General features: G+C 43.0%; 1 protein-coding gene across 2 annotated transcripts in view; it reads left to right on the top strand.

Annotated features, from left to right (window-relative positions):
* FBXO8 (F-box protein 8) overlaps positions 1–22,689 on the top strand; it is a 91,058-nt gene extending 68,369 nt beyond the window's left edge. For both annotated transcript variants that reach the window (XM_077477217.1, XM_077477216.1), the window contains 3 exons: positions 5,990–6,108; positions 7,343–7,539; positions 22,077–22,689. In XM_077477217.1, coding sequence (XP_077333343.1) covers positions 5,990–6,108; positions 7,343–7,539; positions 22,077–22,264 — 504 coding nt within the window. In that variant the 3' untranslated portion in view covers positions 22,265–22,689. The remainder of the gene's footprint in view (positions 1–5,989; positions 6,109–7,342; positions 7,540–22,076) is intronic.
* Positions 22,690–24,199: the final 1,510 nt, after the last annotated feature.

Here is a 24,199-nt window from a genome sequence, read left to right as displayed (position 1 = left end):
AAAATCGCTGATCACCTCCATTACTGGTAAAAAAATGGAATAAATTGATAGAAATGCCATAAAACTATCCCCTTTTTTGTAAACTCTATAACTTTTGCGCAAACTAATCAATAAAAGCTTATTGCGTTTTTTTTTTTTTTTTTTACCAAAAATATGTAGAAGAATACGGCCTAAACTTAGGGGAAATTTTTTTTATTTATTTATATATATATATATATATATATATATATATATATATATATATATATATATATATATATATATATATATATATATATATATATGGGATATTTATTATAGCAAAGTGTAAAAAAAATATTTTTTTCAAAATTGTTGCTCTTTTTTTGTTTATAGCGCAAAAAATAAAAACCACAGGGGTGATCAAATGGCACCAAAAGAAAGCTCTATTTGCGGGGAAAAAAGGACGTCAACTTTGTTTGGGAGCCACATAGCACAACCGCGCAATTGTCAGTTAAATCGACGCAGTGCCAACTCGCAAAAAGTGGTCTGGTCTTTGGCCAGCAAAATGGTCTGGGCTTAAGTGGTTAATGTCACTGGTCCCCAAAAATTGTCAGTTAGTGTCCGATTTGTCTGCCGCAATATGAAAATCCCACTACAAGTCGCTGATCACTGCCGTTACTAGTAAAAAAAATAAATGTAAAAAATAAATACAGCTGGTAAAATAAGTATTGAACATGTCACCATTTTTCTAGCTAAATATATTTCTAAAGGTGCTATTGACATGAAATGTTCATCACATGTTGGTAACAACCAATGCAGTCCATACGTAAAAAGAAACCAAAACAAATCGGTTCAGAAAGTTATGTGTAATAAAATGGAGTGACACAGGGAAAAAATCATTGAACACGCTTACTGAAATGTATTTAATACCAACAAAATCCTTTGTTGGTAATGACCGCTTCAAGACACCTCCTGAATGGAGAAACTAGTTGCATGCATTGCTCGTGTAATTTTGGCCCATTCCTCCACACAGTCTTCAAATCTTGAAGGTTCCCTGGGCCTCTTCTATGAACTCTGATCTTTAGTTCTTTCCATCAATTTTCTATTGGATTCAAGTCAGGTGATTGGCTGAGCCATTTTAGCAGGTATCACCGTATTTATCAGCGTATAACACGCACTCCAAGTTTAGGAGGGAAGTTTAAGGAAAAAAACTTCCATTTTAAATGCCCATCAATGCAGACTTATCAGTGTCCATCTGCCTTGTCCAAAATTGCAGCGTGATTTTTTGAATTCCTGCACCACCAAGATAGACAGAGCCGCATGTCCTGTGTATTCGGCTCCTCTCGGCTCGTCTCCCAGTCCTGCCCCTTGGCCCGACTCCTATGATGGACACAACACCGGCCCAATGGTGAAACGTAAAGGCTAGGAGGCGAACTGTGCGTGACTGCGAGCCGAGCCTAGCCGAGTACACAGTACACTTGACTCTGTGTGTATTTTGGAGGCGCTCGGTCCCTCTTTACCCTCCGAGGCAGCGGTTTGGCGTATAGCACACACAAGTGTGTGTTATATGTTGATAAATATGGTATTTTCTTTCTTTGAAACCAATTGAGAGTTTCCTTGGCTTTTTGTTTGGGGTCATTGTCTTGCTGAAATGTCCACCCTCATTTCATCATCATCCTGGTAGATGGCAGCAGATTTTTATCAAGAATGTCTTGGTACAGTTTTCCATTCATCCTTCCTTCAATGACATGAAGTTTGCCAGTACCGTATAATGAAAAACAGCCCCACACCATGATGTTCCCACCTCCAAACTTTACTGTTGGTATGGTGTTTTTGGGGGATGTGCAGTGCCTTTTGACCTCCAAACATGGTGTGTATTATGGCATCCAAAGAGTTACATTATGGTCTCCTCTGACCAGACTATATTCTCCGGGATTTTGCAGGCTTGTCTAAATGTTGTGCAGCAAACTTTAAACAGGCTTTTTCTTCAGCAATGGAGTCTTGGGTGGTGTGTTTGCATACAGGCCTTGGCGATTTGAGTGCATTACTTATTGTTTTCTTTGAAACAATTGCTCTTGCTAATTTCAGGTCTTTTTAAAGCTCTCCACAAGTGGTCCTTGGCTCCTGGACAACTCTTTTGATAATTCTTTTCACTCTTCTGTCAGAAGTCTTGCAAGGAACACCTGGTCATCGCTGGTTTATGTTGAAATTATGTTCTTTCCACTTCTGGATTATGGCCCCAACAGTGCTCACTGGAGCATTCAGAAGTTTAGAAATCCTTCTGTAACCAATGCCACCAGTAGGCTTTGAAACAATAAGGCCTTCAGAGAGCTCTTTGCTTTTACCCATCATGAGACGTTTTTTGTGTGACACCTTGGTAATGAGACACCTTTTTATATGCCATCAGTTGAGACTGAACCCATTGATATTAATTTTCACTGATAAGGGGCAGGATTGTTTTCTAATTACTGATAGATTTCAGCTGGTGTCTTGGCTTTCCATGCCTTTGTGCACCTCCCTTCATATGTTCAATACTTTTTGCCTTTGTCATTCCCTTTTATGATACATAACCTTATTTCTGAACTTATTTTAAAAAAATGGCCTGGTCATGAAGAGGGGTAAATCTTCGGGGGGTGGGGGGGGGGGGAGAAGGGCAAGTGGTTAACAATAGAGGTCAGAAAACTTACCTACTGGTTTTAATTTTTTAGTACAGCCCTCACATTTTTGTAAATATTTTAATATATTTTTTCATGTGACAACACTAAAGAAATGTAAAGTAGTGAGTGTACAGCTTGTATAACAGTGTAAATTTGCTGTCCCCTCAAAATAACTCAACACACAGCCATTAATATTTAAACCACTGGCAACAAAAGTGCGTACACCCCTAAGTGAAAATGTCCAAATTGGGCACAAAGAGTCAATATTTTGTGTGGCCACCATTATTTTCCAGCACTGCCTTAACCCTCTTGGGCATGGAGTTCACCAGAGCTTCACAGGTTGCCACTGGAGTCCTCTTCCACTCCTGCATGATGACATCATGGAGCTGGTGGATGTTAGAGACCTTGCGCGCCTCCACTTTCCATTTGAGGATGCCCCACAGATGTTCCATGGGGTGTAGGTCTGGAGACATGCTTGGTCAGTTCATCACTTTTACTCTCAGGCAGTGCTTGTCTTGGAGGTGTGTTTGGGGTCGTTGTCATGTTGGAATACTGTCCTGCAGCCTAATCTCCAAAGCGAGGGGATTATGCTCTGCCTTATTATGTCGCAGTACATGTTGGCATTCATGGTTCCGTCAATGAACTATAGCTCGCCAGTGACGGCAGCACTCATGCATCCCCAGACCATCACACTTCCACCACCATGCTTGACTGTAGGCAGGACGCACATGTTCCCTGATTGACGACACACACGTTTGACACCATCTGAACCAAATACGTTTATCTTGGATTCATCAGACCACAGGACATGGTTCTAGTAATCCATGTCCTTAGTCTGCTTGTCTTCAGCAAACTGTTTGTGGGCTTTCTTGTGCATCATCTTTAGAAGAGACTTCCTTCTGGGATGACAGCCATGCAGACCAATTTTATGCAGTGTGCGGCATATGGTCTGAGCACTGACAGGCTGACCACACCCACCACTTCAACCTCTGCAGCAATGTCTATTTCCCAAAGACAACCTCTGGATATGACGCTGAGCATGTGCACTCAACTTCTTTGGTCGACCATGGTGAGGCCTGTTCTGAGTGGAATCTGTTAAACCTCTGTATGGTCTTGGCCACCATGCTGCAGCTCAGTTTCAGAGTCTTGACCATCTTATAGCCTAGGCCAGGGCTTGACAAATTTGCTTGGAATGACGTGACGGCGATCCGGACCTGTCGTTGGCCTGACATGGAGATGAGTGAGGGGAAGATAAAAATAAAAGTTAAAATAAGAAAAAAATAATTTTTTAAACGCGCCCTGCCCCGCCAAGCTTGCGTGCCGAAGCGAACGCATATGTGAGCAGCGTCCGCATATGAAAGCGGTGTTCAAACCACACATGTGAGGTATCGCCCTGATCGGTAGAGCGAGATCAATAACTCTAGCCCTAGACCTTCTCTGTAACTCAAAACATGCAACCTGTAGAATCTTTTTAAACGTCGCCTATGGAGATTTTAAAGGGTAAAAGTTTGTCGTCATTCCATGAGTGGGCGCAATTTTGAAGTGTGACACGTAGGGTATCAATTTACTCGGCGTAACATTATCTTTCACAATATAAAAAAAAATTGGGCTATCTTTACTGTTTTTTTTTTTTTTTATTAAATTAAATAATTTTCCCCAAAAAAGTGCGCTTGTAAGTCCGCTACGCAAATACGGTGTGATACAGTATTGTAACGACTACCATTTTATTCTCTAGGGTGTTAGAATAAAAAATATATATAATGTTTTAAGTAAAAGGAAGGAGATAGGCTGGCAGGGGAAGCTCCATTAGCATTGATGGTTGTCATGCCAACGGCCACCACAAGAGGGCACCAGATTCCAGAAGGAACCATAGGACCGCAGAAGGCCTCAAAGCCGCGGCCTCAATTACCGGCCGCCGGCGGCGCGGCCCGACGCGATCACGCCGGGGGGGTGTCCACGGAGACAGGATACCCCAAGCTGTGCTGCGCCAGGTCGCTAATTCTAGTCGCAAATGCGACCTGGCGCCCGGGTTTTGTCGAGCCCTGGCCTAGGCCATCTTTATGTAGAGCAACAATTCTTCAGAAAGTTCTTTGCCGTGGGGTGCCATGTTGTGTTTTTTTTTTTTTTTTTGCCCTACCTACTAATTAAACTACACCTGAGCTAAGCCCACACTTTGTCGCTAGGCTTCTGATATATGACCTTTTTTAAAGGTTTTGGGGAAATTTGGTGTCACAACAAGATGCTGAATCATATATGAAAGTGTGCAAGGTACAGCAAAAATGTATTTTTACAGTAAATGTTTACAGTAAATACAAGGGGAATACACCCTAGTTTTCCTTTTAAAAGAAACAAAACCTACCTTGTCGGCCATATTAAATGAATGACAAGACGGACCTAATCTTGAAAAACTAGTCCATTTTATACAAACATTTTTCCAGTGAAGCTTGGTAGTGTTCCTGCTTGTGTACTTCCTTCCTTACATTCCTTTTCGTCTCTATTTCTACAATGGCCTGTCTTATTAGCCAGTAGGAATGTCCAGGAGACAGAAAGGGGCGGACAAGCTTTAGCACTACCAGTAAGTGCCAGAGATTGACTCCCAAGAATGATCTGGCATTTGGCCACAATTGCAGAGCTTAGAGGCTGCTGCGTTAATGTGTGACCACCCCTGTGAATCCCTGAACTTTTTGCCCTAACGGCATTTTTTTTTTTCTTGTGACAGATTTGTTTTAGAAACCCAGTGAGTGGGACAGGACTGCTATTTAATGCTAGCATTGGAAGTCATTAGTCTATACATTGGAATATGAAAAGATTGGCAACTTAATCATTCTAACTCTGGTTCAGCTTATTTATATTGAGGTTTTCCATTTTTTGTTTACGTGTACGGTACTGAATAAAGGTTTTTGGCAAGTGTGGAAAAAATGTTGTAATTTAAAATTGGTTTCAGAAATACAGTAGAAGTGTTAATAGTTTATTTTTTTTAAATCAATTAACCACATGGAAAAATTAATAGAATGCTCTGTGGGGGGCAAACTATCACCTCCAGGACTCTTTGATCTTCTTTATGCTGAAGATAGTTCTTAATGGAATTGGCTGTATGTTTGGGGTTATTATCCTGCTGCAGAATACATTTGGAGCCAATTGCATGCCTCCCTGATGGTATGGCATGATGGAGAAGTATCTTCCTGTATTGATTTGATTTATATTTTTCTTCAGTTGGCTCACTTTGCTTTTTGTAAATTGTTAAAAATAATTTTAAATAAATATTTTTGACAGCCTCCTTATGTTAGAAAATTTCTTCGCACCTGCCTGGAACTTTTGCACAGTACTGTATGTGCCTTCAGACCTATTCTTAGCTCTTTTTTGTTTTTCAGGGCATTGAATATTTTTTATCAAGAGGTATCCTAGATGATGCGCCAAAAGAAATAGCAAAATATATATTTTATACCAGAACACTCAACTGGAAGAAGCTGAGGATATATCTTGATGAAAGGTAAAGAAAAAAATAAAATGATAAAGTACAATATATTCCAAGTTAGAATTTTAAACATTGTTGGTTCCATTTGAAGATTGCCTTTGCTGTAACATAATAGAGATTTTAGTTTTTTCTCATTTTGTTTTTTGTTTTCTTTCTAGTAATAAATCCATGAGAGGCCAAGTCCCACAAAACATTTATTCAGTTTTTGGTAGATGCTAGAGAGTTATTAACTTGCTGCTTATATTTTTCAAGGGTGATCGAGCTACCTTAGAACAGGGGTGCCCAACCTTTTGAAGAGCGAGGGCCACTTAATCGACTTGGTAACCAGTCGCGGGCCACAATGAGCAGATGACAGTTCTGCGTCCACTCTGCGTATGCAAAGCGGAAACAGACACAGCCCACTCTACTCTATGGGCCCTCTCATCTGATCAAATGGAAGGGGACGGATCCACTTTTCTTTTTTTTAGCAGATCGGATTGGAAGAAGGTAGGTGTAAACGGACACAAGTCTGTTTACATCTGCCACTCCATAGAGGTGAATGGAGGGTCCGATTGGGTCATACAGATCATGTTAAAGGGGCCTAAGGCTACTTTTACACTGATGGTCTGCAGTCTACCCACATCTGTGGCTTTCCTGCAGGTTAGCTGTACTTTCCCATAGAATTCTATCATATCCTGCAGGTGTGGTGCACTTTCTGAAAGTGAACCAAACCCACAGGTAAAACCAGAAGTCTATGGCTCAGGTACACTGCGCTACACCAGCGGATCAGTTTAAAAGCAGCCCAGTAACCACTGCAGAACAGATATGTCCATATATACACTGTGATTTTAGTAATAAACTTTCTGTCCCAGGCAGAGTGCATTTGGTATCACTCCACCTATGACAGGAGTTGGTGCTATACAGTAAGCATTGGCTTATGCGACTCTGCTCCGTAGCTGCTTGCTCCCTCTACTGTTGGCTTCATGCACAACACTGGTGCTCTGGCATGGCAGGTAGACAACCTGCAATCTGGGCTTGCCAACCCACCATCCCAGAGTAGGAGGTTGTGGGCCACATCAGAGGGCTCCGCGGGCCACTGGTTGGGCACCCCTGCCTTAGAATCACAGAAGACAGAATTATCTTTTAAGGGAAAGGAGATGTTGTGTACTGACCACGTACTGTATATGTTTGCTTGTATTTCTGAACTTTGACTTGTACATTTTTGTTATGCCTTTTTTTTTATTTTGTTTTTTGATTTACTTTTCTATAGGCGGGATGTATTGGATGATTTAGTGACTCTACACAACTTCAGCAATCAGTTTCTACCAAATGCACTGAGAGACTTTTTTCGACATATACATGCTCCAGAGGAACGTGGGGAATACCTCGAAACACTTATCACTAAGTTTTCTCACCGATTTTGTGCTTGCAATCCCACTCTAGCACGAGACCTTGGCCTTAGCCCTGGTAAGGATTAAAGAGCCACACGTGTTAGAAATGGTTACATTTAGGGTATCTACAGTAAACTAGGAGTGTTTACAATGGTCAACTTATATTAGTTTATGTAAAAACCCTTATCACAAAAGGTAAAAGGCTGTTGCTGTAAAAGTGTTACCTGGGATTCAGCTAGAAAGCTGTCAATATTCTTGTATATTTTTGGATTTGTGTGAAAATTCTCAGTACATTCAAATGACTTGGCGAATGTCGTTTAAAGTACCTCAAAATTTAATTTGCTTTTAACATTCAATTTTGGAATGAATGGACTTTCTCGACTGAAAACCACATTCAAACCTGTTAGTTTGAGAATTTTTCATCCTGCTTTTTCAAAATTTCTTGTTACTGCGATTGAAAATGAATGTCAGTGTGACCCCACTAATAATTAGAAAATTGAACAAAAGTTTTTCATGTGAAAAATATCAGATACACCTACCCCTTTCCCAGATTGACAGTACTGTTGTCCAAAAGTCCCCATTGCTCATCCAGTTGAGTGGAGTCTCCTTAAGACAAAAAGTATGCTACTGACGGATCACCAGATTATAAAGGAAAAAAGACCTAAAACATTGAAAACCAGTGCAGCCACCACATGTATGGATTGGTAAGATGCAAACAAAACCTCCCTATGTGACCACTACAGATGATACTAAATAAATAGAAAACGTTATTTTTCTCAGAAATGCATAAGAAGTTTAAAATCATTTAAGATCCAGGTTTATCCCACTAAAAGTTCAAATATGATTCTTGAATTTGATGCCAAATATTTTATTTATGGGGAATAGACATGTAAATCAATTCTACAGAGTACCAAAGATCTCTTTTTAAGCATGACATTCTGCCATGTGCAGTCCTTTCAACTTTAAGGCACTGGATGAGGCTGTAACTGGGTGCATCCTAATAGGTATATAATAGGTTCAAGGAATTGGTGCTGGAGCAGATATCACTTTGTGGTTGTATAGAAATATAAAAAAAATTAGTTCACTATAACAGAGGTTGACAGGTTTTAATGAGCATAGACATTTTACATGCAAAATAGATACCGGTATCTATTCCAATATATATTCCACATTGCACATTGCAACGTCACTTGGTATTGCATCGCAGTTTAAAAAACACACTCAATGTAAGTGACAGATTGAAAATTGTTTCACACTTTGAGCTTGGGTGATATAAGATGTCTTTAACCACTTCAATACCAGGCACTTACACCTGCTTCCTGCCCAGGCCAATTTTCGGCTTTCAGCGCTGTCGCGTTTTGAATGACAATTGTGCGGTCATGATACACTGTACCCAAACAATTTTTTTTATCATTTTCCTCCCACAAATAGAGCTTTCTTTTTGGTGGTAATTGATTACTACTAGGTTTTTTATTTTTTACGCAACAAATAATAAAAAAAAAAAATTTGAAAAAAATAAGGTCCTGGTGCCATCCCTGGTTGGTATCTGCGGGGGCTGCGCTGATAATCAGCGCAGACCCCCCTGTCACAAGAGTTGCCGATCGGTTCTCCTCTACTCACGTTTGTCAGACACGAGTGAGGAAAAGCCGATACATGGCTTTTCCTGCTTACACTATGATCAGCCGTGATTGAACACTCTGATGGAGGCTCTTTACCGAGATTGGTGTATTGGTGTGTCAGACTGACACGCCGCACCACCGATCACCACACTGTGCGCCCCCACGGAAATGATCCTGAAAGATGTCCTATGATAACTGAACCACCGCCCGGCCGTAATTTTGCTATAGGCAGTGCGGGAAGTGGGTTAAAGGCAATTCAATAGTTGAAAACTCTAAAACTGACAAAAAGTAAAGACATGTTAGTTGAGGTTATCTCATAAAATCTGGTGGGAAAAAAAAATCCAAATGTAACATATAAAAGATATGTATATAGAGCTATAAAGCCTCAGATTCTTTTTTTTTTTTTCCATATCAAAAGCAATGAGGAAGGATAATAGAATACATTACATAAAAAAAAAAAAACAATTTGTGATAATTATGGACCCCAGTAGGGAAATAGCCTAATTTTCAGATGTACAATGTGTATTACTGTATCTTCAAAGACTGCAAACATCTCCTTGGGTGCAGATAGGGGTCATAATCAGCTAGTGCAATAATCCTGATTGAAAGCCATCCAATGCACTGAAGAGCCGAGCAGTGTTCACAGAAGTGCTTATTAAGGGGAAAGTAATGTAGTACAGTAATGTTTGTAATCTTGCACAGCTTTATCTTGCTAACTAATTCGTTAGATCGTACTCATTTAGTTATCAGATAAACTAAAGCAGAACTCTAGCCAAAACTTTTTTTTTCGAGTAGAAGGAAGAAGGTCATTGCTTTATGCTCTTTATTACAGTGTGTGTTTGTTATCTCCTATAACATCCAGAGCTGTATTTAGCTGTTATACTAGTTAGATGACAACCACAAAATGTTTAGTTGCCTACTTGCTTTTTGTCCTGTTCCTGGTGATAATGAAAAGAAAACATGAGCTATAAAAATAGTGAATTTCCCCAATGTGGACCACCTGAAAACCTGACACTGATGCTCGCTTTCTCTACTATATCCAAAATTGGAAACAAAAATGATTATTATTTTACCTAAAAGCTAATTTGATAAATAACAAAATACATAAATCTTAAGGTGAGTAAAGTTTAAATATTTTTATAATTTTTACCCTTCCTGCCCAGGTAAAACCTAAATTCCTATGTCTTACCCATCAGTTAGGCAACTCAGATAAGTTCTATGCTTAAGAAAAAAAATAAAATAATTCATTTGCTCGCCCAGGATATTTGAGGTGTGCACTGCAGTCAATTTTGGATGGGAACAGCTCGCTTTTTCTTTCTCATGCTATTATGCTATATGCTATAGAGGAAACCTAATGTAGATTACTGCTTTTAAAGGGAATGTATAGTGGTTTTCTACATATTTAAGACTACAATATATACAATTTAAAATGTTATTCATTTTGGCTCTACTGAGATAAATATAACCTATAGAATGTAAATCATTTCTATTATCGCTCTGAGCAAACAAGTCAAACAAATGGCTAGTTGTAAAAAAAAAATGTTTGTTAAAAAAAAAAAAAAAAAAAAAAAAATCACCCACTTGCTGACCACGCACTATAGCTTTACTGCAGTGCAGGCTGGCTGCGCAGAATCGCGTGTATATATACGTGATTGTGCTCTTCCAGGTAGGGGGCTCACAGGCTGTGCTGTGAATAGTCATATCGCAAGCCGATCAGCGGGTGCCGGCCAACGGATGACTGCCAGCACTGCTGATTGGTAAGGACTGAGTTCTGCCAGTGTAAACAATACAGGAGTCTGTCCAGTCAGCAGGGATGTGCTGGTTTTTGTTTCTCTTACGTTCACCGACTGACACAGCTCCTCTTAGACCATTGGGTTGTTAAGCCACCTTCAGGAGAGGACTAGGCATAACATGTTAACATCTAATATAAACACTAGAACTTTCTAGTTCCGCCCAAGGGGCGGTCCCTTAGGTAACAACCCCACAACCTGCATTGCAGCTTCAGTTTTCAGTTTCAGGCCCATCGGTCTGTGGGTTTTTCTGCAGAAGCTTTGCTTTTTGCGCAAGATTGAAGATCCTGTGATCTGCTATCAACAGCCGGCTGGGCGACAGGCTGGATGCTCTTATCCTTGTAGTCTCCCCAGCCTGGCCAGCGAGCGTGTGCAGACCAGAGCTCCGCGCTGGGTCGGCCATGACATGCCCCAGCTCCAGGGGTAGTCGGTGAGCGTAAATGCTCCGGGGCACACATATTACCAGGCTACTGATGTCTGCATCAGTGTGCCGGGCCAGCAGCCACCCCATACTGATTGGAGAGTGGGTCTGTGATGGAATGTCTCCCAGCTCTTCAGGACTGGTAAGTACAGCTCTCCCTGCCTCGGTGGGGCTGAGCAGCTGGGCATTCCCTGGGTAGTCGATTCGGGGGTCCCTCACCTCCCTCTCTTCTCTCCCTGTCCTTATCTCCCCCCTTCCCTGTGGGGATGCTGCATGGGCTGCTGATCGACGTGTGTGCCATAGACCGAGGCTCTCCGGGGAGCTCTCACCTGGGGGGAGGGGGACTGCACTGGCTGGCTGTGCCCTGGATGTGTGTAGGTCTCTCCTTGGAGGTGTCTGTTGATCACTGTAGCGCTGTTCACCGCCATTTCTCTGCCTGTTTTTCACTGTCCCTCATGGTATACAGTGCTCGGCGGCCATTTTTGGTGTCACCAAGGAGCAGCATTCACGGTGGCCATTTTCCTGTAGTTCAGCGGCCATTTTCCCTGTTTATGTCCTTTATACTGGACGCTCGGCGGCCATTTTCTTGAAGCCTAAACACGTTTTTTTTGTCAGTTTCAACACCATTCAGAGCAGCTCTGCACAGTGCGGTGTGGTCTCCTATGCATCTGGGAGCTGACACAGGACACAGGCACTATTAGCTGGACGGCGCAGAACCAGGGTGGTGAGTCCTGCGGGAAAGAGCCCCTCAGCCAGCAGCAGTTAAGAGGGTGGGACCATCACTGTCCTAAGTCCCCAACAGGTGGCAGATGGGGTAGGGTCAGCATGGCTTCAGAAACTGGTGTTTCTTCCCCCGGAATCCAGGCAATTGCAACCGGTTCACCTGCAGGCAGTGCAGTGCCTCTGGATGCTTTGTCGGTGGTCCTCAATTCGTTCGTTGCCAAGATGGAGGCGGTGCGTGGGCACAAAGGTGGTAAAAAAATGGACCCTGCCCTCCCCGCCCTTCGGGGAGAGCTCTGACGCAGACCCGGGCCCTGCTGAGGCTGGTGACCCCTGCTCTGTTGTTTCAGATGACGCTGACCAGGACCGATCGGACAGTGAGGATGAGTCCCCGTCTGGGTCCGTGCATGGCAAAGCGCTTGTTGGAGCACTTATCACAGCTGTGAGCGATACCCTGAAGATTCAGGAGCCAGCAGATCCCTCTGCTGATGTAGCGATCCCTTTTGGGTCCCGTAAGCCTAAGTTGTGTGACAACACCTTGGTCTAAGGCAGTGGTCTCCAACCCCCGTGCCGCGGCCCGCTACCGGGCCGTAGCCCGTTTGCAGCCGGGCCGCGAAGTGTGCACTGAGATGCGGTGTAGTGTCATATTTTGCTCCCCATCATAGAATGCCCTGGAAGTGACAGCGGCGGTGAGCAGAGCGATCACCGCACTTCCGCCCACACAGCCCTGCCGCTACACTGCTGGGGGTGAAGCAGGCAGGCAGAGAGATGACATCATCTCCCACCGCTGTTCCGCCCACTTCACCGCTGTTCCGCCCACACAGCCCGGCCAGTATACTGTTGGAGGTGAAGCGGGGGAGCAGAGAGAATACATGATCTCTCACAGCCCGCCCCGCATCACCTCTGTTCTCTCTCACGCTTAGCCCACCACTCCACTCCACTGCACTGCCTCTGTGCTTAGTGACAATTTGCATTTAAGATGCTGCATCTAGTGGCATGTATCTGTGGCAATCTGAATCTTGTGGCATGTGTCTGTGGCAATCTGCATCTGGTGGCATGTGTCTGTGGCAATCTGCATCTGGTGGCATGTGTCTGTGGCAATCTGTATCTGGTGACATGTGGCAATCTGCATCTGGTGGCATGTGTCTGTGGCAATGCGCATCTGGTGGCATGTGGCAAGTGACTGTGGCAATCTGCATCTGGTGGCATGTGTCTGTGGCAATGCGCATCTGGTGGCAAGTGACTGTGGCAATCTGTATCTGGTGACATGTGGCAATCTGCATCTGATGGCATGTGGCCGGTGACATGTGGCAATCTGCATCTGGTGGCATGTGGCAAGTGACTGTGGAAATCTGCATCTGGTGGCATGTGGCAAGTGACTGTGGCAATCTGCATCTGGTGGCATGTGTCTGTGGCAATGCGCATCTGGTTGCAAGTGACTGTGGCAATCTGTATCTGGTGACCTGTGGCAATCGGCATCTGGTGGCATGAGGCAAGTGACTGTGGCAATCTGCATCTGGTGGCATGTGGCAAGTGACTGTGGCAATCTGAATCTGGTGGCATGTGGCAAGTGACTGTAGCAATCTGCATCTGGTGGCATGTGTCTGTGGCAATCTGCATAAGGTGACGTGGTAATCTGGTGGCATTGAACTGTGCAATCTGCATCTGGTGACATGTGACTGTGGCATGTGTCAATCTGCATCTGATGGCATGTGGCAGTCTGCATCTGGTGGCAGGCGATGTGGCATGTGGAAATCTGGTGATGGGCAACGTGGCAAGCTGGTAGCAAGTGACAAGCTGCATCTAGTGACAGATTCTGCATTATGGTGAGTTGAACTATTTCATTTTATATTACAATATAATAATAAAAATGATGCACTTCATTCATCCTGACACCATATTAACCATGGTGTTGTGATGAAGTGCTAACACCAGCCATTTCCTGACAAATTGGCCACGAAAAGCCGCATCGTCCCTCATGCGCCCACCCCCCCGGGCCTTGCCACAATTTTCATCCACAATGCCGGTGCCAAAAAGGTTGGGGACCACTGACCTAAGGTGTTCCCGTATCTGACTTATTTCGATAAGTTCATTTACAAGGAATGGGGTCAACCACAACAGACCTTTTCGGTCCCCATGGCGGTTCATTACCCCTTGAGGAGAACCTTTTCAAAAAGTGGTTGTCTCCTCTGGTCATGAACCCCCCAGTATCCAGGTTAAATAAAGTAACCACGATCTCGGTAGAGGGGACTCCTGCCTTTTAAGGATCCCACGGACAGGAAGGCCGAGGCAGTGGCTTGTTCCTTGTTTACGGTTGTGGGGTCAACTATGCAACCAGTACTGGCATCCGCACTTGTGTCGCAGACACTCACTGAGTGGGCAAAACGTTTGCACTGCAAATTAGGAGAGCAACAGGCTTCTCCTGTCTGTGTTGAACTAGCAGACCAATTAGTGCAAGGTCTTAAGTACATTTGTGACGCGGCCCTGGACACTCTCCCTCTGTTGTCCAGGGCTTCAGTGTCAGCAGTGGTGCTGAGTGCCTGATTTGGCTAAAATGCTGGTCTGCTGACCAGGTATCTAAGAAAGCCCTGACGGTTCTTCCCTTCCTTGGCAACTGAATCTTTGGAGCCTCCTTAGATGATATTATTAAAAATGCCATAGGTGGTAAGAGTACACTACTCCCACAGGCCAGGAAAGCTAAGGAGCCATGCCGTAGGCAAGGGTCCTCATTTTCCGCTCACAAATTGCTTTTTTCGTCCACCCAGGGCTTCGGCCAAGTGTCCCCAGCCCGACAGGACGACTTCTGAAGGACAAAAGCGTCCCAGGAACCGCAAGCCTAACAAACCTGCGAGCAAAAGTGCTACCGCATGAAGGCCACCCCCCCCTCCCCCGCAACACGGATGGGGGGTCGCCTTCGGGAGTTTGCAGCCCGGTGGGCCTCTCTTCTGTCTGACCAATGGTTCTGCAATCTGTTTTCCTCAGGCTACAAGATAGAGTTCCTCTGTTGGCCGCAAAACAGATTCTTCCCCTTCAGCATACCCATACTCCTGGCTTGCCAGGAGACCCTATTGGGGGTGGTAAGGACCTGCTGAGTGACGGGGTGATAGTACCTGTTCCGGAATCGGAAACGTTTACAGGGGTTCTACTCAAACCTGTTTGTACTCCCCAAAAAGGAAGGGGTATGTCAAATCTTGGACCTGAAAGCCCTCGATTACTTTGTAAAAGTACAGAGAATGGAATCAGTTTGCACAGTAGTCGCTGCACTCCATCAAGGGGACTCCCTCGCGTCTTTGGACATCCAGGATGCTTACCTGCACATACCCATATGCCTTCGGGATCAGAAGACTGCGGTTTGCAGTTGGGGAAGCCCACTACCAGTTTGTAGCTCTCCCTTTTGGTTTGGCATCAGCACCCCGAGTCTTTACCAAGGTATTGACTCCTGTTTTGGCGTTGCAGCGGCAACCCGGGATCGCGATCGTGGGTTACTTAGACGATCTCCTCCTGAAAGCATCTTCCACCTCAGAGTTAGAGGATATGGTGATCACCATGCAGACCATGCAGGAATTTGGGTGGCTGTTGAACCTAAAAAAGTAGGTGATTGCACCGACTCAGCGTTTGGAGTGCCTAGACTTGCTGCTGGACTCCATGGAAGCGAGAGAGTGTTGTGTTTCTCCCTTCAGACAAGCTGCAGCCTCTCAGAGCCGTAGTAAAACTGTTTGTGAACTGCTGGTGGTCGTCGCTACGCTTCTGCATGCGAGTCCTGGGACTCATGGTGGCCTCCTTCGAGGCAGTACCGTATGCCCAGTTTCCCACCAGAGTCCTGCAGAAGGAGATTTTGACAAAATGGGACAAATCTCAGTTGTCCCTGGATCGGCAGATTTAGGTCAGCCAGTTAGTCAGGGATTCCCTGCTCTGGTGGCTGAGGTCCCCAGGCACTTCGGTCCTGGAAGTCATTCCTACCTCTGAAGTGGACAGTGATTACAACGGACGCCAGCCTATCCGGCTGGGGTGGAGTAATGGGAGTTCAGTCGACCCAGGGCCTCTGATCGGTGGAGGAATCCAAGTTGCCGATCAATCTGCTCGAGCTGAGAGCGGTCAGGCTATGCCTCCACATGGCTCGGCTGCCGCACGGGAGGTCGCTCACATCCTTCAGTGGGCAGAGCGACATCTACAGGCCCTGTCGGCCATTTACATCCCGGGAGTGGAGAACTGGCAGGCGGACTATCTAAGTCGCCAGATGCTGGGCCTTGCATCCGGAGGTGTTCAGGCTACTGTGCCTGCGATGGGGCACACCAGACGTGGATCTTCTGGCATCCTGTCTCAATCAGAAGGTGCCGAGATTCGTGACCAGAACAAGAGATCCTTGGGCAGATGCGTTGGTGGCTCCGTGGGATCAGTACCAGCTGATCTATGCCTTTCCACCTCTGAAACTGTTACCACGCCTGCTCTGCAGAGTGGAGGCCGAGGGGATTCCAATAATACTTATTGCCCCAGATTGGCCCCAGCGTCCCTGGTATGCAGACCTAGTGTGCCTGGTGGCGTACGCCCCATGGCGACTGCCATTATGAGTGGACCTTCTGTCTCAAGGTCTGATTCTCCATCCTGCTTTACCATTGCTGGTTTTAACGGCATGGCTATTGGGAGCCAGGTGTCTGGGGCCTTCCGACATCAACTGTGTAAAGTGGCAACTTGGTCGTCTGTTCACACCTTTACAAAATTGTACAAGGTAGATGTCAGTGCATCGGCTGATGCCTGTTTTGGCCGCAAAGTTTTTTGTAGGCGGCCGTATAATTGCAATTGCACATTCTTTTCCTGTTTGTTTTTTTTTTTTGGTAAAACACAGTACCTTAAAGCGGAGGTCCACCCTAAAATGGACCTCCGCTCATCGGAATCCCCCCCCCCCTCCGGCGCCACAATCGGCACCTTTCAGGGGGGAGGGGGGTGCAGTTACCTGGATAATCCAGGTAACTGCACCCACTTCCGGGCTAGCTCTCTGCGGAACGAGCGTAGGTTACGCCCCCGTTCCGCAAGCGCCCGCCCCCTTCAGCAAGTGCCCCGCTGCCTGCTGGGAAACACACAGCTCCCAGAGGCAGCGGGGACCGTCCGGATTGCGCCGCGAGGCTCGCGCATGCGCAGTAAGGAACCCGGGAAATGAAGCCGAAAGGCTCCATTTCCTGATTCCCATACCCAAGATGGCGGCGGGACCCGGCAGCCGAGCGAGCGATCGGCTTCGGGTGCCGACATCGCGGGCGCGCTGGACAGGTAAGTGTCACTATTTAAAAGTCAGCAGCTGCAGTATTTGTAGCTGCTGGCTTTTAAAAAAAAAAAAAAAAACGCGGAGTCCCGGTGGACTCCCGCTTTAAGTAAATGCGCTGTTGCATTTGTTAGCGCAGTTCTGAGGCGGTTTAGAGGTAGTGACTCCCACTTGTGGAGCACTCTGTTTTTTTGTGGGTAAAAAAGGTTTTCTGGTTTTTCCCACACACTGTTGTTTTTTGTGGGTAAAGTTTTTATACTAGTTCCCACATGCCATGGTGGGTGAAGTGTTTATGCTGTTTTCCCACCCCTCATTTTGGCACTGCTTGGGGACGTCCCAATGGTCTAAGAGAGTAGCTGTGTCAGTCGGTGAATGTAAGAGAAAATAGGATTTTTTGTACTCCCCGTAAAATCCTTTTTTCTCAGTAGTTCACCGACTGACACAGCACCCGCCCCTCCTGTTTTTGTCTGTTATACTGCTTGTTGACGTCCTGAAGCTGCAATGCAGGCTGTGGAGTTGTTACCTAAGGGACCACCCCTTGGGCGGATCTAGAAAGTTCTAGTTTTTATATTACATGTTGACCTGTTATGTTATGCCTAGTCCTCTCCTGAAGGTGGTGTAACAACCCAATGGTCTAAGAGAGGAGCTGTGTCAGTCGGTGAACTACAGAGAAAAGGATTTTATGGGGAGTACAAAAAATCCTATTTTTCTTGCAAAGCACCCCACAGCACACACATAAACACTGGTTAGGCAAGTCAAATCAAATCAAAGATGTATAGCAGAGTACATATTGGTGAAAATATATGAACACATTTAGATTTTTTTATTTTTATTTTTTGGGTAGGTTTTAAAGCAGAAAGTTAAAAAAAAAAAACACACCCACAACTTTTTTGGTCTTCTTTTGTTTTATAGCACAAAACAAAAATCCCAGTGGAGCTCAATTGCCACCAAAAGAAAGCTAAATTTGTGGGAAAAAAACTACATACATTTCATTTGTGTGTAGCATTGCATGGCTATACAATTGTCAGTTAAAACAACGCAGCCTGGTCATGAAGAGGGGTAAATCTTCAGGAGGTCAAGTGGTTATAGTGTCCCTGTAACACTTGTGCGATATTTCATCAATTTTATGGGTGGAATATGCGCACACATCTTCCCTGTCTTCAGCGCTGCTAATCGGTACTGAAATCCATTTTTGAGATTAAAGCTGCATTTATTAGTGTTACCTGTACATAGTGTTTGCTTACCAAATATGTGTTTAGTAATTTTTTTGTGCCTTTGTTTTAGACTGGTAATGGAGGCAGATAGAAACCTAGCTGGATGAGAATAAAAGTGAAAACACATGGTGTAGGCAAAAGGTCATATTTAAAAAATATTAGTTGTAAAATAGTGTATTATAAAGACAAGCACATACCACAGATCATCATTCTGTCACTTTGCCAGATTTGGCAACCATTTATTCATCTACTTTAAGCTATCCTTTAGCCGTTATGTGAATGTAAGTATCATAAGTCTAGGAATTTAGATTTTTATAAGCCATGAAGTTCCTGGTACTGCCAGACTGTATGTTTACCAGAAATTACAGCCTTCTGTTATCCTGCAAGAGTTACAGGAGCTCTCTTTTAATGTTGGTCATTGTTTGTATGGTTTTGCATCTACTTGTCTTTGTGTCCTCTTGTTATGTAGATTTTTTTTTTCAGTCCGTTTGTTGCTTAGGTTGCCCATAAGATCATTTAATATATATATACTTTTTTTTTAATTTATTTTTTATTTAGTTGTCAGTCTAGTTTAGTGGCATCAACGTGAGGGTGATGGGACTATCTCACTATTGTATAGGAATAATATATTTTAAACAAAAACATAAAGTATTCATTATAGACATACGGTAGGTGTCCTAGAACAATAGCCATAATATTTTCTTATTTCACTTACATATGCCATATGCCATAGGGGCCTACTTTAGACCGGGCACATAGTCGAAAAGTAACTATTGAATTAATTGACTACCTGTACATTCTAAGTTCTAAAATTTGTAAAGTGGCTCTTGTCCTGTCTGTTATGGATAGATTCAAAGCTGACGTTTTAACACCAAGATTTGGGAAGGGAAAACGTGCATCAGCTGACAATTCATTATATTCATCACTATAGAGTAATATTAGTTACTGATTTTTGCTATATAACCTAATATCATGGCATCACATTTTATAATTTATCACACAATTTATTTGGCACAAAATTGTGACTGTTCAAACTTTTGACCCTAACCTCTGTCCGTCTCCACTATGAAAGGGAATTAATACTCGCCTTTTAAAGTGTGTGTGTTTGTTTTTTTTTTTTTTTTTTTTTCATGACTCAAGTTTTTTTTTTTTTTGCCATAATTTCCAGTCTGCTTCCTTCCTAAAAATAGAGATATATTATCAGCTACACGGGAAATGCAGTCCTTTAAGTTAGCCAAATATTAGACCTGCATCGTGAGTAACAAAGCACGAATAGTATAATAGTATTTAAAGTGGAAGTTTAGTCAAAGCCTAACTTGCTCTAAACACACTCTCTGCCCCATTCTAAACCTAATCTATATATCTAAAAAATCGCTATGCTTACCTGTTCTGCAGCCGCTTCGGTCCAGTCTCCAGTGGCAAGTGCCATGTGCAGGAGAAAACAGTTGTGAAATGCCTGAGATGTGACCTCACCCATAGATGCTATTGGGTATCTGTTTTTGGCTGCTTTTCCTGCACACTCCCATACACTGAAGCCGCCACTGACAGCTCAGCCTGGGACCAGACCAGAGTGTCTACAGAACAGGTAAGCATAGTAATTTTTTTTTCTCTTTACAAGACTAGGTAGGTTAGTCCAATAATGTGGCAGAGAGTAGGTTTAGAGTTAGGTTTTAACTAAACTTCCACTTTAACTACTTGGCCTCTTTAGACTTATTATTAGTCTCTACCCCAACCTCCACTCTGTACATCCCAGGCATTCCTGCTCTCCCATCAGCCTGAGATTACAATAAATGGTCTCAGTAAGGCAAGCAGAAGACTATCAAGGAACATCTGTTCCCTGATCTTCTTTGCTGTTTTTTTAAAGTCTAAAGAACTCAGCATTTCCAGTTTCAGAGCTGATATTCCCTGACTGCTGTAGATGAGGAAGCAGCTATCAACCAAGATCTGTGCTTGATTAGCTGCAGGGGAGACATTGGGGGGGGGGGGGGGGTTAGATAGTCACCTGTCCAGTGCTATCACAAAGGGGGTATGTTAGTCCCCTTATAATATCAAGGTAAATACAAAAAAAAAATGTATTGTATTATATTCTCTATATCCAATTTTATAGTAAAATTTATTTTAGAAAAAAAAATGTAACTCTTTTTACCTGCAAATTCAAACGTTTGCAAGGTTTGCAGGTACATGTAGATCACAATTGCACCTTACATGTGACGTATGCTACAGGAGTGAAAGTATAATATATCTGGGGCTTTAATTCATGGGTAACTCTAAACTGATGCAGCCTATGGATATTTTTTAGGGACCATAGTTTTACACCTATCTTGGGTGCATGCAATTGTAAGACTTGACACATTTGGTTTTGAATTACTTGACGCAACCCCTTGTTTTATATTTTACAAAAAAAAAATGGATAGTTTTATATTTTTGTTTTGCACTAAGAGTAATTTTAGTGTGTTTTTTGTTTTGTTTTGTTTTTTCCCCCTGTTGTGCAGTTATCATGCAACATAAAAGCCCTCTGCTCTCTGAAAATATAAGTTCTGTGGGTTTAGGCAATTTAATAGTCAAAAATGCAGATTTTAATGTGCAAAAAATGGGGAAAAAAATGCTCTTGTGGGGTGGGCTTGTTAATGAGCTAATATGGCTACCCCCAAGTACACTTGTAAAAATAAAATTATACATAGGAAAGGCTGATCTCTTGAAAAGCCCCTTTTTTTAAAATTTCCCTGTCACCACAAGATCACTTACTTGAGAAAAAAAAAACGGACCAAGGAAATGCACTGTACTTGTCTTTCCAGTGTCCTGTGTCTTGAAACACCGCCGCTTCACTGCTCTCTAGCCACTGCAAGTATTACATACCTCGGATGTGTGAATACCGTGTTTTCTCGCCAGAAGCAATGGATTCTCCCATCGGTAGGAACCATTATGTGTGTGTGTGTGATATGGATGGAGCAGATATTTCACCCACCTTACCAGTCGAATAACCTGTGTTAGCCAGGGAGCAGTAAAATGGCAATGTTTTAAGAGACAAGCTGCTGGAAAGGTAAGTAAAGTGCCTTTTTCAGAGCTAGTCTTTTTCGTAAAGTGACCCTGTGGTGAGTTTTGAAGGATAAATTGGCTAACAACTGAAGCAAGACCTCTCTCTGGGAAGCATTGTCTGGGAAGGCAGATGAACATGTAACTGAATCATTTACTGGTTCATTATGATTTTCACAGCAGAGGTGGCTAATTAATTTTCATGTTGTTTCTGATCATGTGGTTATTTGCCTTTTTATAGCAGCTACAGAGTCATTTTAACATGTCTCAAATTCTGCATTGGATTTTTTTTTAAATATCTTCACAATTTCATCCTAAATTAAACCTAGTATACTGTATGTAGGTGAAGCCAATTGCTTCAGCGTGTTTTTTTATTTTTTTTATACACAAATATACAAATTTAGTCAGCACTTGGGGAGAATACAGCGTAACATTTCTGCATTTAAAGAAAGTATGTGTTTTGTTAGAGCTTTCCCAAGCATGACGTTGTATTTTTCTTTTTGCCAATTTTGTATTAATGTCAGCCTGTTTATTTTTATTTTTTTCTCTGTGTTTTGTTTAGATGCAGTGTATGTCCTGTGCTATTCTTTGATTCTGCTTTCCATCGACCTCGCCAGTCCTCATGTGAAGAACAAAATGTCAAAGCGAGAATTTATCAGAAACACACGGCGTGCTGCTCAGAATATTAGTGAAGAATTTGTAGGGCATCTTTATGACAACATTTACCTTGTTGGCCATGTTGCTGTCTAGATGCACATTCTATTGAGTCTAAAACCGAAGTATAGTCCTAGGACTGCTCCCCAGTGCTGCAATTGAGATGGCATATGTTGGGGTTATGTTAGTGCTGGTCATTCTAACCTCCTGGCTGCAATCTATGTGTTCTCTTTCTTAGCAATGAATATGATTGCAGAGCTATTTTTTTATTAATAGTTTTGCTTATCATGTCCTGCACATACCAGTGCCATTAGACTGACTTAGCCACTTATGACTGTTAAACTGACATTACAATGTAGGCCTTCTTCAGGGTGTTGGATCTAAAAACACTAGATTTTGTTTATGAAAGCATTTACCAATGCATTGTTTTTCTTTTTTAATATCTTGTAATTTGTACATAAAACTAAAGAGATTTATAATCATAATATAAAATATTAAATATGTTAAGTATTTTAATTTAAGTTTTATTGTTTCTCACTTCTTGACTTGGTTATTTTATTTTTCCCATCTTCTAATACAAAATAATTTTGTCAAAGAACAGGATTTGACCTTGTGAGCATGGTTTCCCAAGTGAAGTTGCAGCTTTGATTTGGAAAGCTGTATTAGTTTATGGAACAAAAATCAAACGTATAAGTAAATTAGGGGTATGTTTATAGCTTATACTATTATCCATTCTCTTTTGGACAATATTGGCAATATTAGTCCACATTTAATTTTTTGGCCCATGCATACGTTTGCAGTAGTTCCCAGTGTGAAGCTTAATGCAGCAGAGATAACTCCCTGATTATTGGAGAGGCCAGTCACAATTTTATTTAATTTTTTTCATCTATACAGTACATCAGGAAAGTATTCACAATGCTTCACTTTTTCTTTTCTTTGCTATGAAACTCAAAATTCAGCTCAGGTGCATTCTGTTTCCACTAATCATCCTTGAGTTGTTTCTACAACTTGACTGGTGCCCAGCTGTGGTAAATTCAGTTGATACGACATGATTTGGAAAGGCACACGCCATCTATATAAGGTCCCACAGTTAGCAGTGCATGTCAGAGCACAAACCAAGCCATTAAGTCAAAGGAATTGTCTGTAGACCTCCGAGATGGGATTGAATTGAGGCACAGATCTAGGGAAGAGCCAGAAAAATGTCTGCAGCATTGAAAGTCCCAGTGAGCACAGTGGCCTCCATCTGTGAATGGAAAGATGATAAAGGGATTGGGAGCCTGGTCCCCAGCCAGGTTTCACCAGAAAGGAGGCAGATAGAGTCAGTACAGTACAAAGAGGGTTGACTCAATTGTATAGACAATTATGTAAAATAGTACAAAAGTTTATTAATACTTGACACAATACAAAAAAAAATTGCAAATTAAAAACATGGGTAACAGTCCATGTATATCACTAAGATAATACTCCACAAATGGGGAAGATCACAGTGAGATAGTTGATCATGGATAACATCTCAAGTAGTTTCACAAACTGAGCTGCTTCATCAGGATGATATCTGTAATTTGATTAGCACATGATCAATAACCATGTAACTAATCACATACAAAGAAAACGGTGTTTAAGGCAACATGTAAATCAAGCAATATGCTAATATTACATAGGGGCAGATGCGAGACTGCTTACCCAAATCCCAGCCGATCAGTAATACTGATTGTAGAGGCTACCCATTTTATCTGTAAATGGAAAAAGTTTGAAAACACCAGGACTAAAGTGTGCCGCACGGTCAAATTGAGCAATCGGGGCAGAAGGGCCTTAGTCGGGAAGGTGACCAAGAACCCGATGATCACTCTGACAGAGCTCCAGCATTTCTCTGTTGAAAGAGGAGAACCTTCCAGAAGAACAACTATCTCTGCAGCACTCCACCAATCATGCCTGTATAGTAGGGTGGCCAAATGGAAGCTATTACTCAGTAAAAGACACATGACCACCCACCTGGAGTTTGCCAAAAGGCACCTGAAGGACTCTGACCAT

Source organism: Lithobates pipiens, unplaced genomic scaffold, assembly GCF_037356315.1.
Source record: "Lithobates pipiens isolate NorthernLeopardFrog02 unplaced genomic scaffold, aLitPip1_a1.2 Scaffold_13, whole genome shotgun sequence".
Classification (NCBI taxonomy): Eukaryota; Metazoa; Chordata; class Amphibia; order Anura; family Ranidae; genus Lithobates; species Lithobates pipiens.
This window is presented reverse-complemented; position numbering and strand designations above follow the sequence as displayed.